The following is a 14,122-nucleotide window of genomic DNA, read 5'->3' as shown; positions in this document are numbered from 1 at the left end:
CACGCTGCATACTGCTGAGAGTTCTGCGGTGCTGGAGCTAGATTTCCAACTCCACAAGTTGAGAGCCACCGCATCCCCGACCACCACCCCTATCGGTTTCTTGTTCTTATAGCCAGATCACCTTGAAAAGACTGAGATTGGGCATGATCAGGGCTTTGATGGTTTTGTCGTACAGTTGCCAATGGCAGCGGGCTTTGATGGTTTTCTCGTACAGGTTGTCAATGACAGCGGGCTTTGATGGAATATCAAAGCCCGCTCTCCGAGGCTGCTGATTGGTCGTAACCTAGCAAAGGGCACGTGGGTCGTTTGAAGATACGATAAAATAACAAAGTGCAACGGTCTGAGATGCATGAGGCAAGGGTGAGTGCCGGATTCTCCCACAATGAACTCTTGTCCTTCCTAGCCGGGCCCGCGGCCCGGGGGAGTTTCCTGGACGGGTGAATTCTTAGAGTCACATACTCTGTGTGTGACTCTGGTTTACATGTTGAGGTTATGTGCTGTTGATCAAATACTCCTGGTATTGGGTTTTTTCCACTCCCTGATTACAACATTATACATGTACATGTAGCTAACCTCAAACCAAACACAAACTCAAAGGCTACATCCTCTCCTCCAGCCCCCACTACCCCCACCCCCGATCCTCTCGATCTCTCCTCGACATCACGACTATGCTAGCATGCTGTATGGTAGCCAGGGAGTCGTATTTACGACTCCCTGATGGTAGCCCTGTTCTCGTAGATTCTGCGTGTACGCACACCGCAAACATGGCCATGATCTGACGAAACCTGGTTGGGTAGGACCAAGAGTACATAAACTCTTGGTAGGACGCACTTGTGGCGTCCTACCTTCGTGTCTTGTGGCACAAGACGCTACATGATTGTATTCAGCTTGTCAAACCGAGGCTCGACCATTATTATGCGAGCTGCATGCCATTGTACAAGAAAGCCAGGGCCAGAGAACTGTCAGCGTCTGCGGATTCTTGGAGTTAGAGTGTTCATGGTGTTGGACTTGGCTGAGTGTTGGCATTGCATTATATCCGGAGCTCCTCTTCGACTCTTCAAATCGTAGGCTTGCTACGTAGGCAGGAGACTACTGTACGTACCCCGCTGTGTATACGAGCGGAGCTAGCTGCCACAGACAGTGCCATGGCCAGCGTGAAATGGGGGCCTGCCACTTCGTACTTCGTGGACTTCGTAGAGTCTAGGATAGTAGGAAATGCAACATGTGCAAGGGGCCGTGGGCCATGCTGCATACTGCACTCTTGCACATCAACACACATGCGGTGTGTACATCTAGACTAGAGCGTGGTGACGCGTTGCATCAGCGTACTCGACCGTACTCTGGTACACGAGTAGCCGGCGCTGCATCGCCATGCGCATATGCATGGCCGAAGTGCTTTGATCAAGGTCAAGCTAGCTTTCGTCAGCCACGTGGCTCCGAAGCGGCGAAGGCCAAAGGGTGCACAGATTGTTCATTTGTTTAGTTCTTTACAAAAAACGCATGCGCGTTTTTCTTGCTCTGCTTTCTGCAAGCAGGACCCGGTCTAGGTCTCCGTAACTCCCCTCCTGTTATCCCCTTTCCCTTTCCCGCTGTGATCCTATCAGGTGAGTCCTCAATTGCTGCGTGGTATTACTGTAGCACCTTGCTTCCAAATTCGACAATTTAGAAGACAATCTCATTGTTTGACAATTTATTTCTAATGTCCTATAATTATAGAATTATATCCGTACAGGGCAAGGGTGATTCGATTGTACGGTGATTTTGTCCATGGAGGATGATAGTGGACCAACTCGTCCTATGTTGCCCAGGATGCAAGTTATGCTGGGGACTGTTCTCTGCATGTATGGCTTGAGTAGGCGATATATCGGAACAAAGTAGCTAGTCACTTGCTCGAATTTGTTGATGAGTAAGGGAGATCGTTGTTCATCGAATTCGTGTTTGTCAACTTGCGTACACGTTTTTTTGATTGCTGTTATTCCGAAAAATAGCATTTTGTTTTGAATATTTTGCCCCTATGCATGCATGCATTCTGTATGTTGGTAGATGGCCCAGGAAAACCCCCAGACTGCAGGTATGGCTACAAATGGACCCACAGATGGCAACGTCATGTTTCCACACTCTGGAATTCCTGCTTCATCTGTCCAACTCACCATTCGACTTCTAATGCAAAGCCGCGATGTTGGTAGTATTATCGGCAAGGGTGGCGCAACTATTTCCAAATTCCGTAATGAGAGCCATGCACATATTAATATTACCGATGGCGGAACTGAACGCATTGTTACCTTAACTGGAACAACTGATGCCATCTTTGCGGCTTTTAGTATGATCTGCAAGAAGGTTGAAGAGGTATGGTGTTGTGAATACATGTATACTTGAGAACAATGATGTCATTGTGCAATTGTGTTGCTCCTGATCCCCAGAACCTTTCTAAAGCGCTGCTCACTGAAACCGACTGTGTGAGTCGCGCAGCGCCTGGCGCTGTGCAAGATCTGTGGACCTGTGAACACTGGACTATGCATTGGTGTGGGGTAACGCTGACTTATTGATCAGGCAGGATTTTATTGCGCATGGCTGTAGTTAGTAGCGATCTATTGATTGAAGCCCTCACTGGTGTCCCCCCCCCCCCCCTTCCACAGACTTGCCGAGCTAACATGCGCTGCAGTCCTGCGGTGGCTGCCACATGTTGTAGTGCTGGCTTGGCCAAGTCGATGTGTACAGACATCCTGTAGTATTGGCCCGCGCTCGAGGTTTCCCGTGTTGACTGACTACTGCAGAGCAAGCTGTGTGCTTTACCTGAAGTAAAGGGTAAAATAGCCTCATACCTGTGAGGAGTTCTAACTGTGAATACACTTGTTGTGAATTGCAGGGGTTCCGTCAGTCCACTAGTAGCAGTGGCCAGCAACCCCCAGTTTCATTACGTCTATTAATTCCTGCCAGCCAATGCGGGCCCCTGATTGGCAAATCTGGATCCAAGATCAAGGAGCTGCGCGAGGTGAGAGTTACTGCCAAATGCGATTAGCTGCATTTCCCTTTTCAACTCGCTCAGTTAATGACTAACTGCGAGGACCTGCGATTGGTGTTGCCTTGGTGAGCTGTAAAGTGTAGTGTGAAGATGCCTACGGTAATTGTTGAATGTAGAATCGTTGTGTGCCATTGTAAATTATTGCTTCATCTTTCCCTGGCTGATGTTTACAGGCCACCGGAACGACTGTTCAAGTTGCCGGAGAGCTACTGCCAAATTCGACAGAGCGTGCAGTCACTATTTCTGGTAATTTTTGTGCTGTCATTGCCATTTTCGGTTTGAATGGAACACTTTCTCAGTAGTGCTTGACTACCGTACGCGCTCGAGTACAAGCCCACCTTCGAATAGAACCCCCTCTCAAATAGAGCCCGTGTGTCAGAGGGAATCGGAATAATAAAGCCCGGTCTCGTATAAAAGCCCGGGGCTACAATCAAGTGCACAATGTCCATACTATGCAGTGCAGTTACGGGTACTTTACCGTACAACGATCGAGTGTAGTCACTGCATGTACTGATCAACATGAAGAGTGTGAAACAATTAAAAAAGTAAAGCCCCCTCTCGAATAAAGTCCTCTCTCAAATATAACCCCCTCGATGTGTCTTCTGGAAAAATAGAGCCCCGGGGCTACTATTCGCGCCTATACGGTATTTCGTTGTCCTAGCTTGGCAGAATGTGCCATGATGTTTGTATTAAACTGTTATTGATGGAGTCATTGATTATCTATGTTGTGCTGAATTGGCACATGCACTATGCAATAGCTACACAAATGCTATTCACCGGAAACATGCGCCTACAGTACGGCCGGGCGCCGAAGAACGACCAGGCTAGAATTTCACTAAGCACAGCATACCAATGTATACACAGTGACTGAACTGCGCATAGACTGTAATACATGAAAAGAGGAACGGCCTAGGCTAGGAGGCTGACCCCCCCCCCCCCCAGTTCTTCGGCAACCGACAGTAATGTACACCCGAAACAACATGCACAAGAATGGGCGAAGGGTAGCAACTTGTCTCTGAGGTGTTATTGTATCGTGATCTGATCTCTTTCTTTTATCAATTGCTCTTGTTGCCACCGTCATTGTGTCTTCTTTTCTTTTTTGGTGCACAGGTACTTCGGATGCACTCTCTCAATGTCTATATCGCATTGCGTGTGTCATGCTCGAAGTAAGTTCCCTTCGAATCCCTATATCCTAAAGAATGCTGACTGTTCATGGAGAAGTACTTCATAGAACGACATGTCATCGAAAGATTAATCACAGTATGACGTACATCCTACACCCAAGGACAGAATCACAGAAGCCCTGTTTTGCCGAAATCAAGTTCACAATGAAGCATCGCATCGAAAGTCAATTCACAGGATATACCGTGTTGACCCCATCACGAAAATCACAGTGTAGATCAGACGCGTCTGGCCTCATTTTCTCTGTGCTGCGCTGACGAATCCACAACGGACGAAACAGTTCTCTCCGCAGATTGAGTACAGATCAGACCTGTAGTAGTTTGAAACCTACATGTACATGGGAACGCGGAGGGCAGTGAGAGCTAGTGGTGATAGACTAACACCCCGGTTTCTAAATGACTGGAGGTACATGACTCTTAGTACAGCAGCAGCTGGAATACAATCTGCACAAACAAAGCATCAAGAATCTTGGCAATGTCGCTGTGCTTCGATACTTACCTGTCACAATCCGAAAAATCTCGACTTGGATCGACAGTTTAATGAAGGAGTTACGAAAGATCCAGATCCAGATCCCGGCAATGATGGATCCGAGCGGCGACAGTGCTTTATGCAAGTCGACAGACCGCCATGCAACCTCATACCCGAACTAAACCAAAACGGAGTTCCCGAGGGGCTTTGTGCTTAGATGTGGCCTTATTTGTCCAGCCTTGAAGGTTAAAGGGGAAGTTAAGGCTAAAATCAAAATTTCACCAGTTGTAGTCTTCGGGGTGCTGAGTCGAATGGTCTTGGTCCGAGAAAGCTGAGACGCTCCCTTCCTACTTGAATCCCAATCGAACTCGCGCACTTCCACCGAAACTGGGTGACTGCGCCCTACTAGATGGGGATTTGTATGCAAAATCTCACTAAAAGCGCCTTTTCGTTCTTATAAAAGCACGGATGACCACGATTGGCCCATATGTTGTTGTCTTTTGGACGCTGAGTCGACTGGTTTTGGTCCGAAAAGGCTGCGATGCAGCGTTCCTCCTTTATTCCCAATCGAACATGGTTGAACAAGCGGTCACGTGCTCCTGGGTGCCCAAATCACTTGGTCACCACGCCAGCAGGCGACAACTTTCACACCAAGGTTCAACTCGAGTTCAACTCGAGTGACAGGACTGCACCCAAAAAAGGTCAAACAGGCTAGTAAGTTGTACCTTGCAGGCACGGTGACCAGGTGACTGGTGTACGCAGGAGCACGTGACCGCTTGTTCAACCATGTTCGGTTGGGAATGAAGGGGAACGCTGCATCGCAGCCTTTTCGGACCAAAACCAATCGACTCGGCGTCCAAAAGACTACAACATATGGGCCAATCGCGGTCATCCAAGAACGAAATGGCGCTTTTAGTGACATTTTGCATACAAATCCAGTATGGCGCAGTCACCCAGTTTCGGTGGAAGTGCGCGAGTTCGATTGGGATTCAAGTAGGAAGGGAGCGTCTCAGCTTCCTCGGACCACGACCATTCGACTCAGCACCCCGAAGACTACAACTGGTGAAATTTTGATTTTAGCCTTAACCTCCCCTTTAACCCTTTATGTACGGTGTGTACACGAATCGATCACATATGATCGATTCATGATCGATCCGTAAAACCTTCGTAACTCCATCATTTCTTGCCCGAATTCAACAATCGAAGGGTCTATTCGGTAGCGGTAACTCTAAGCTTTCCAATGCAACAATCGCCGAAGAGCTACGATGTATGAATCCAGAGATATCGCGCGCCGTAGTCTTGTCTCAGCAAATTCAAATTTTTATCGATCTCTTCGCCATTTTAGGGGAAATCCCTTTTCGTGTGCTCTTTGACCAACTCAGCACATGATAATGACGTAGTTGGCTGAAGTTTGAATCGCCTCGAAAAGATTTGAGCGTTCTGCGATAGAGGAGAGTGGAATGGCGTTGATGGGGAAATTTGCTCGCATATTGGGCTTGGAGACGACTTTGATGTGTTATTGCGCCTGATTTGTGGCAGCTAGTTGATGGAGCCTGGTATCTTGGCGTTGCTCTCGCCAGGAGCTTTCCAAAGAGCCCAAGATTGTGGAAATGGAGCAAAGGAGGCCAAAGTTATAGCAAGAGTACATAACCCCCCAGAGTGTGCAACTCCGACGTACCCTGTTGTCCCGACAGAATTTCAAGTTGACGTCATTATTTATGACGCAATGCTCCTTGCAGCAGTGATTTACAACATGTGTGCGGGTGTCAACGCATCACACGTTTTTCTTTGAAATAATTTGTACAGGATCGATCGGCTTCGGTCAACCACAGGTTCCGGATTCGTCTGATAATCCGTGTACAGTGCGCATTGCATCATCAAAATGACGTCAACTTGAAATTCTGTCGGGACAGCACCCATAGTGGAGTTGCACACTCTGGGGGGTTATGTACTCTTGGTTATAGCCTGTTGAAGGTGAAAATTGTGCTGAAAATTCAAATTCTGCTTCATTCTGCGCTGGAAATCAGTACATAAAGGGTTAAGTGATACCAGCACTTGCCATGAACATCTACAATACCTTGCATTCTTTATGCATACTGTTGGACTTGGTTCAGGTTCAGCAATATTATCAAGTTTGATGTGTGTGACTTTCCACTTGCTGCGGTTATATTCAGTGAACTGATTATTCGGTCGAAGACACAGGGAACCTGTCTGCGAACATGGTCTCAGTGAACTGTCTTCTCCGTGAGGCATGGTTCTGTGAAACATCCTACTGGCAACTGTTCGAAGTACAGTTGTGTCATTCTGTGAGGCTGACCTGTCGTTCGTTGAACTGGTTTTCTGCAACCTGTCCTACATTTATAGACCCTGATTTAACCCTCTAAGTGCCACGGTCGACGAAAAGAGCCCCTGGCTTGTCACCTGTCAAGTGCCACGGCTGCCGAAATGAGCCCTGTGTACTTCTAGTTTACAGTGCCACGGGCGACGTAGAGAGTCCGACACACTTCTGTGTGGGAATGCCAAGGCTCTATGAAGAGCCCGACGGAGGGGTATTTTTGGACGTGTCCTACAGTACCAGAGGTCTGTAGCTCCGTCCCACGCTTTTGACCTGGCGTTATCCGTGGGTGGAGGTATCTAGTTCAATAGAAAAAACCGGGTGTTCGTATCTATAAAAAGCGAGAAACGCTCGTTCAAAACTCAAACACTTTCGAGTGACAATGGCGACTCAAGGCGCAGCGCGAGAGGTAGAGATGACACAGGAGGAAGTTGACGGTGAAATCCACAGAATCTTTGACGGTGAGTCTGATGAGTCTGAGTTCGAAGGCTTCGATGTCGGCAGTAGCGAAGATGACGATAGCGACCTTCAAGGAAGCGACGAAGACGACGAAGAACAACCGCGAGTGTGGAACTGGCGGACCGTCACGGCTGACAACGACACCGCGGATGCGAGTGCATGGCTGCCGGGAGTAACTCGCCAACGTGGGCGAACGGCACAGGCCGATGAAAACATCTCCGGCAGACTGTTTCGCTATGATGTTCACGGATGAAGCCGTGGACATAGCCGTCACGCAAACAAATCTGTATGCGCAGCGAAAACTGGAAGCCCTCGGCGCTCACTTTCCAAGCTCCCGGATGCGCAAGTGGCATGACATCTCGTCACGCGAGATGAAAGTGTTTTTCGTACTCTTGCTCGCCATGAGCATCGTGGAGCAACCAGCGCTGGCAGACCATTGGACGACGGACAGGCTCTACCAGACACCCGGATTTGCCAAGGTTATGTCCAGGAATCGTTTCCAACTGATCCTGTCGTGCCTTCATTTCGTGGATAACACAACCATCGAGTATGACGAGCACGGCAGGTATCGAGACCCTCTCGCCAAGATTCGTAAATTCCTGGACATAATCGTCAAGCGCTTCAGACTGTCCTACTACCCTAAGAGGGATGTGTCTGTGGATGAGCAAATGATTGCGTACAAGGGTCGCCTATCATTCAAACAATATATGCCGGCCAAACCGACCAAGTGGGGCGTGAAAGCATTCGTCCTTGCGGAGCCGGGTACGGGATACATATACGAGTGGACTCTGTACACCGGCAAGGATATGGCCGAGGGCCGAGACGTAGCCATGGCCGACACATCGAAGGGCAGTCAGATAGTGGCGAAATTGGTTCGACACCTCGGCCAAGGGCACGTAGTGTACATGGACAATTATTATTCGTCACCTACCTTATTTCAGTGGCTGTCGTCGCGCCGTGGAATGGGAGCTGTCGGCACAGTGAGAGTCAATCGGAAAGGGCTTCCACCAGCATGTAAGGACAAGAAAAAGAAGGGCACGCCGCCGAGATTCTGGAGAGATGAAACAGTTCTCACATGCTCCTGGCCGGACAAGAAGCAAGTGACAGTTCTCTCGACGATTCACTCTTGTGAAGTTGTCGATGTAGATATTCGCGACCGGCGTGCGCCTCAAGGAGTTCGGTCCGTGAAAAAGCCATCATGCATCGCCAGCTACAACAGTTTGATGGGCGGCGTGGACGAGGCGGATCAGATGCTGAGCTACTACGCATTCCCGCATCGTCACCGCCGTTGGTACCTGATCCTTTTCCATCAGCTGCTGGAAATTTCGGTGCACAACGCAAAAATAATCTACAACGCAATGACAGGCAAAGACCTTGACGGAAAGGAATTCCACAAGGCGCTCATCGCTTCCCTGTTCACTGAAACACAGTGGCCGATTGGTGAACCACGTCGCAGATCTGTACCAGCAACTACTGACGATGTGGACACAGCTCGGCTAACTGAGCGACACTTTCGTACGCAGCTAGCTGTTGAAGGGAAGCGAGACTGCGTTGTGTGCAGCAGACGACCGGACCACCGGAAGCAAACTAGCTGGCAGTGCGTGCAGTGCGTACGCATGATGTGTCCCGGTGAATGCTTCCAGCGCTTTCACACCCTGCACGACTACAGAGTACGGTACGCGGACTAGTGCATAACCTTGCGCTACTGCTGTGAAATTTAGCAACTATCTCCATACCACAAGCAGTTTTTGCTACGTTGTACCGCTGCTGCAAACTAAGTTTGTATGTGCGCATTTCCGTCTTGCTGGCTTATTTTCACTTTGACACTGCTGCATTCATTGGCATTACTATTTTTCTGCATGCTGAGCTCTGAAACATGTTGCTGATGATATTCTGAACATATCATGTATACATTATCTTTGAGTAGTAGCAATATATCACCATCACTTGCCATCCTGAAGTTTATAACTGTAAAATAGCACAATTGCAAAAATCTGCGTGGCACTGAGGGAAGGGTGAGAACCAGCTGACCGTGGCATTCAGAAAGTACTCCTGCTCAGCTGATCGTGGCACTTGACAGGAAAATCTTGTCAACCACTTATGGCACTTAAAGGGTTAAAAGTTCTTTCACTTCCTGGAAATGATTTGTGATTTAGTTGCATTCAATCTTCTTCTTCTTTTTTTTGTGCTCAGAATCCAGTTCGTGGTCCAACAATTCCTTACCGGCCACGTCAGACTAACAGCGTACCGGCTGCCACACCACCCTTTTTAGGATTTCCACCCACGTTTACACTAAATGACCCATTTGCACTGGGAGTTCAGGTAGGACTGTCGTTTGAAGTGTGGCAATGCAGCATGTGCTGACGTCTTTATTCTTGCCTTGATGAACACACGCAGGCCGATTCACAATTCAACTTCTTGCGGCGCGACATGCAACACCTGCGACGAGCTGCGACAGCGGCTTACGGTTCACAATCTTTTTCGTGTTTGCGACGTTCTCATGCACTAGTAGTACTATGCACTGCACATGCACCCAGGGTCGAACTGTACTCCATTTGTGTATGTCGCATGTCGCAAACGTTGAACTTTCTTCAACATTTGAGACAGGTGCCTTGCGACTATACGCGACAGCCCGTTTCTTGTCGCAAATCGCGTGTCGCGTCGCAGAAAGTTGTATTATGAATCGGCCTTTAGTCGGATACATTGCGCATATGCTTACACTGGCTCCTGGCTGGCATGTTAAAAGCACAATCAATTACCGGCTTGATAATGGCCAGTTGGAAATGCAGCATGCATCATATCAGGGTTGATGTGTTACCTGCTCATAGTCGTTATTTGTTTTGTCTTTTTTTTGTGTTCTTCCACAGCCACCTGTTTTACAGATGAAGCCTTTGGCTAGCGATTATGGTGAGTTCCCGCTGCACTTTGTGTCGTTAGCATGTGGCATGGCTGTGTTAGGATAGGTGTCTTGAGTACGTAGTATGTACGAGTATATACTATGACTATTGTACTACGCAAAGTATGCTGTAAGCGTAATACTTCGACCACGTGCAGAGATTTTGTCAATTGAAAATAGTACCCTCTACACAGTAGTGGGTAGTCTTATTTACTTGTACCTATGGTGAAGTAAAATAAAGGTAACATAACATCACTTAGTACACTGTGTACGTTGCAAGCAGTTTTGACTGTATCGGCAATTTTGAGTACAATGCTGTCCGTGCAATACAGTAAGACTGCATGTGTAAGCAGAAAGTGGCTGATGCGTACATTATCTTAGTTTGTATGCTGCATTGTAGCCAGATGCACACGCCTCTTTAGTGGGGTTGCACCTTATTTGGTACGGGGTTGGTTCACATGAGCCAAAGTGGCCCTGGGATGCATCGGCTGGTCCAGCTCCCAGTCCTTGTGAGTCTTGGTGTTCGTTCGAGGTCACGCCCATATGGCCGAGTACAAGTGCAGTACAAAGGTACTATAAAACTTCTCGGGAAGGCTGAGGCGAGCTGTAAAGCGAACACTCCGTATCATACAACACGCGGCAGTCGTTGCAGTGTTCAACGTTGGCGCGAGGCATGAAGCATGCCCCGTGACGTTTTGAATTTTCAGCCCCAATTGCATTGCTGTCAGTCTAGTCATCATGGATTCCCTGTACATTTAGGTGTGCATTGTACATTGCACAAGGTCACGTATGCGGACACCACTAACCCTTCGTTCAGGCCAGTTGGGAAAGAAAATACTGAAAATACTTTGAACTGTAGCTTGTAGCTGTGGAACTTTTTTCTATTTGTGTATCGCTCTGGCATGTGTTAATACTGTACCTTCTTCTTCCCTGGTGCATTGCTGTGAATGTCGTCTTGTGATATTTCAGTCAGCGCAGACCCGCTTCTTTACAACTCTGCAGGTCCGATGACAACAGCCGGTCATCCCACCAATTTTGACATGTGTATACCAAATGAGGTAAGTATTAGTTGTCTGCACTCAAACCTATGGGTGTTTGGAACGTCCTGTGTTTGTTCTCCTTCTCTTGACTGTGGGTGGCAGCCAAGGGGCGAATGGATCAGACTAGGCTATGAAGTTGCGAGTCACTCTTGGATCCATCTTGCGAGCTGCTGACGGATCTATTTCCAACACAAGTTGATATATCGATCGAGCCCGGCTTTTATGCGTTGCTGTGTCGCCTACAACTCTGTCTGTACATGCATTTTGTCCTCTTGTAGCTGGTCGGCTGTGTCATTGGTCGCGGTGGACACAAGATATCCGAAATCAGGTCAGTGATATACTGAAAAGAGAATGGTGCGTGGGGCTGACTGAATTTGACTGTTTGTATCGCATTAATTAGATAGTAGTTTTATCTTGTTCCCGGAGTTCTCGAAAACGGTGCATTTTATATGGACAGGAATAAAGAATATTCCCATCGGTGGTAACAATGTATGCCGGACTCCATGAAGACTACATGTGCATCTAGCTCTTCTCACAGTTGCACCAGCACTTGCCTTTCTCTGCTGATGTGCCTGTTTTCCATGCCATGCACAAAGGAAGCCATGAGGGGTGGGAACCGTGTTCTGTTACAACAGATACCTGTATGCCTGTATGCATGTGTTCATTGTGTTGTGTGTGCAGACGGCAATCTGGAGCATCAATTAAGATTGGCAACATTGTTGCCAACTGTCCTGATCGTCGTATCACTGTGACTGGCACAACAGAGTGTGTGACCGCCGCACAACACCTTATCTCCGCACGGTAGGGTTGAAACGTCTTCTCCCTACAGTCATGTGCCTCTCTCTCTCTCTTTCTCTCTCTCTCTCTCTCTCTCTCTCTCTCCCTCTCCCCCCCCCCCCCCCTCTCTCTCTCTCTCTCTCTCTCTCTCTCTCTCTCCCTCTCTCTCCCCCTCTCTCTCTCTCCCCCTCTCTCTCTGCCTCTCTCTCTCTCCCTGCCCAGTGTAACTTCTTTGTCAAATTCCTGTGATTTTCCCATGCTGCTCTTTGGTTGCTTGTTTGGCTTTGTATATGCTCTCTCTCATGCAGCACATAGACATCATTCACAATTCTCGTATATGCTCTCTCTCATGCAGCACAGAGACATCATTCACAATTCTCTCGCTGATTTTATTGCCTCTACGATCACCTTGTGATTATGAGTTATACATACATACATACATACATACATACATACATACATACATACATACATACATACATACATGCTAGCAAGAATCCATGTTCTTGAAAAGATCAGCTGATCTCTTTTCTATGGGCCAGCTGCAGAGTGTTCTACCTTCGTTACCATACTTGAAAGTGCTTTCTGTGTAGAACTGTTAACATGCTGTGCGGAAGACTGCGTGCACAATTCAGGTTCAGGGATCGCCCTTGAACTCCACTGAATCGAGCAAGCACATAAACTGCTGTGCTATTACTGGTGCAATAGTCGGTGAGTTTTGCAACACCCATGTGGAGGCAGAGGGGCTCCCCAGGTTTAGCTTCGGCTGAGTGAGAGTGCTGCCGCAAAAGCCCGTGGTGCCCACGATTCACTGTTTTCGTATACACCGTGCATAAATTGCTCTCCACCAGTTCTCTACTAACTTTGGGCCCCTCATGTGCAGCGCCGCGGACCGCCCATACGTAAAAGTTCTTTAGCTTGTGCCATGTTTGTTCTCTTTTGTTGTGTTGTCTTGTGTCCTTGTGTGTGTGTACATGTGTGTGTGTACACCTGCATGCATGCGATTGATTGCACTGCGTTTCTAGGTTGCAAGCTGAACTTGCTAATAAGCATGTGACGCATCCCGATGTGATGTCAACGATGATTCTGCCGCACAACGTCAACGGTGTCGGTGGTTCAAACGGCATGCATATGCTTCCCAAGCAGGACCATCACATTCTCCCATCGATGCAGCCTATGCATACCCCCTCTGGTCTCCCACTAGCGGCAGGACCAGACAATGGTCAGTCTGTACAAGCATAGAAACAATAGGTCTTTTTTTCATTTTTAGTGATTTCTAACCAACATATATCATAAAAAGCATATTATGTAACTTGAAGAAAATAAAACAATACTTTCCTTTTTCTTCCTTTTTTGTTCTTTTTAACCTGTCTGTTTTATCTTTTTAAGGTGTCTGGTCGTGTTTTGGTATGTTTTCGTGTGTTTTTTTTTTGCAAGTCTTGGTCGTGTTTACCGTATTGGTCGGTGTCTCCTTTCCCTTTTTACGGTATTGTGTAGTATTTCTAAATTAAGCGTGTAGCTGCTAGCTTTCACCGAACAGAGCAGAGCTTTAGCCGTGTATCATTGTAAGAGATGATTTATTTTTAATTTGGAAGGATTGAGCAGTATTGCTTTTATCTGGCAAATACAGGTATGACCGATACAATGCACAGAATGCAATTGTCGGGAATTGATCCGCATGTTGCTACATAAATATTATGTGCCCAACGCCACAACATACACACTGCCCTGTGTGCTGGTTTTCCTGGCCTGTTGCCGATTCGATTGGTCACGATAAGGGAGTCGCCAGCTGTGTGCTGGTCTTCCTGGCCTGGTGTCTGTAATAACGGCCGGTCACAATAAGGGTATCGCCAGCTACCGCTCACAAGAGTTTGGAACTCTGCAGGTTGTCTCCGACGGCGAAAACTCGCATCGCAAGCCATGATCATGCACTCACATGCACA

The 14,122-nt window shown here is 47.8% G+C and overlaps 1 protein-coding gene across 1 annotated transcript; it reads left to right on the top strand.

Annotated features, from left to right (window-relative positions):
* Positions 1-1,444: 1,444 nt before the first annotated feature.
* LOC135830483 (poly(rC)-binding protein 3-like) lies at positions 1,445-13,898 on the top strand. Its single transcript, XM_065342735.1, has 11 exons — positions 1,445-1,604; positions 2,044-2,346; positions 2,867-2,992; positions 3,196-3,268; positions 4,133-4,188; positions 9,660-9,788; positions 10,334-10,373; positions 11,332-11,420; positions 11,681-11,730; positions 12,084-12,203; positions 13,205-13,898. Exons 2-11 carry the CDS (start codon positions 2,044-2,046, stop codon positions 13,419-13,421), a joined length of 1,203 nt encoding a protein of 400 aa, XP_065198807.1. The 5' UTR covers positions 1,445-1,604; the 3' UTR covers positions 13,422-13,898.
* The last annotated feature ends 224 nt before the right edge of the window (positions 13,899-14,122 follow it).

Source organism: Sycon ciliatum, chromosome 1, assembly GCF_964019385.1.
Source record: "Sycon ciliatum chromosome 1, ocSycCili1.1, whole genome shotgun sequence".
In the NCBI taxonomy this organism is placed as follows: Eukaryota; Metazoa; Porifera; class Calcarea; order Leucosolenida; family Sycettidae; genus Sycon; species Sycon ciliatum.
Note: the sequence above shows the minus strand (reverse complement) of the source record. Positions and strands in the feature narration are given on the sequence as shown.

What these genes read in the sequence shown, in the direction of transcription:
- LOC135830483 (XM_065342735.1), top strand. Translation starts at nt 2,044, where the DNA reads ATGGCCCAGGAAAACCCCCAGACTGCAGGTATGGCTACAAATGGACCC. An exon ending in AGATCAAGGAGCTGCGCGAG is followed by an intron (nt 2,993 to 3,195) that starts GTGAGAGTTACT and finishes TGATGTTTACAG; the next exon opens with GCCACCGGAACGACTGTTCA. An exon ending in GCCTTTGGCTAGCGATTATG is followed by an intron (nt 10,374 to 11,331) that starts GTGAGTTCCCGC and finishes GTGATATTTCAG; the next exon opens with TCAGCGCAGACCCGCTTCTT.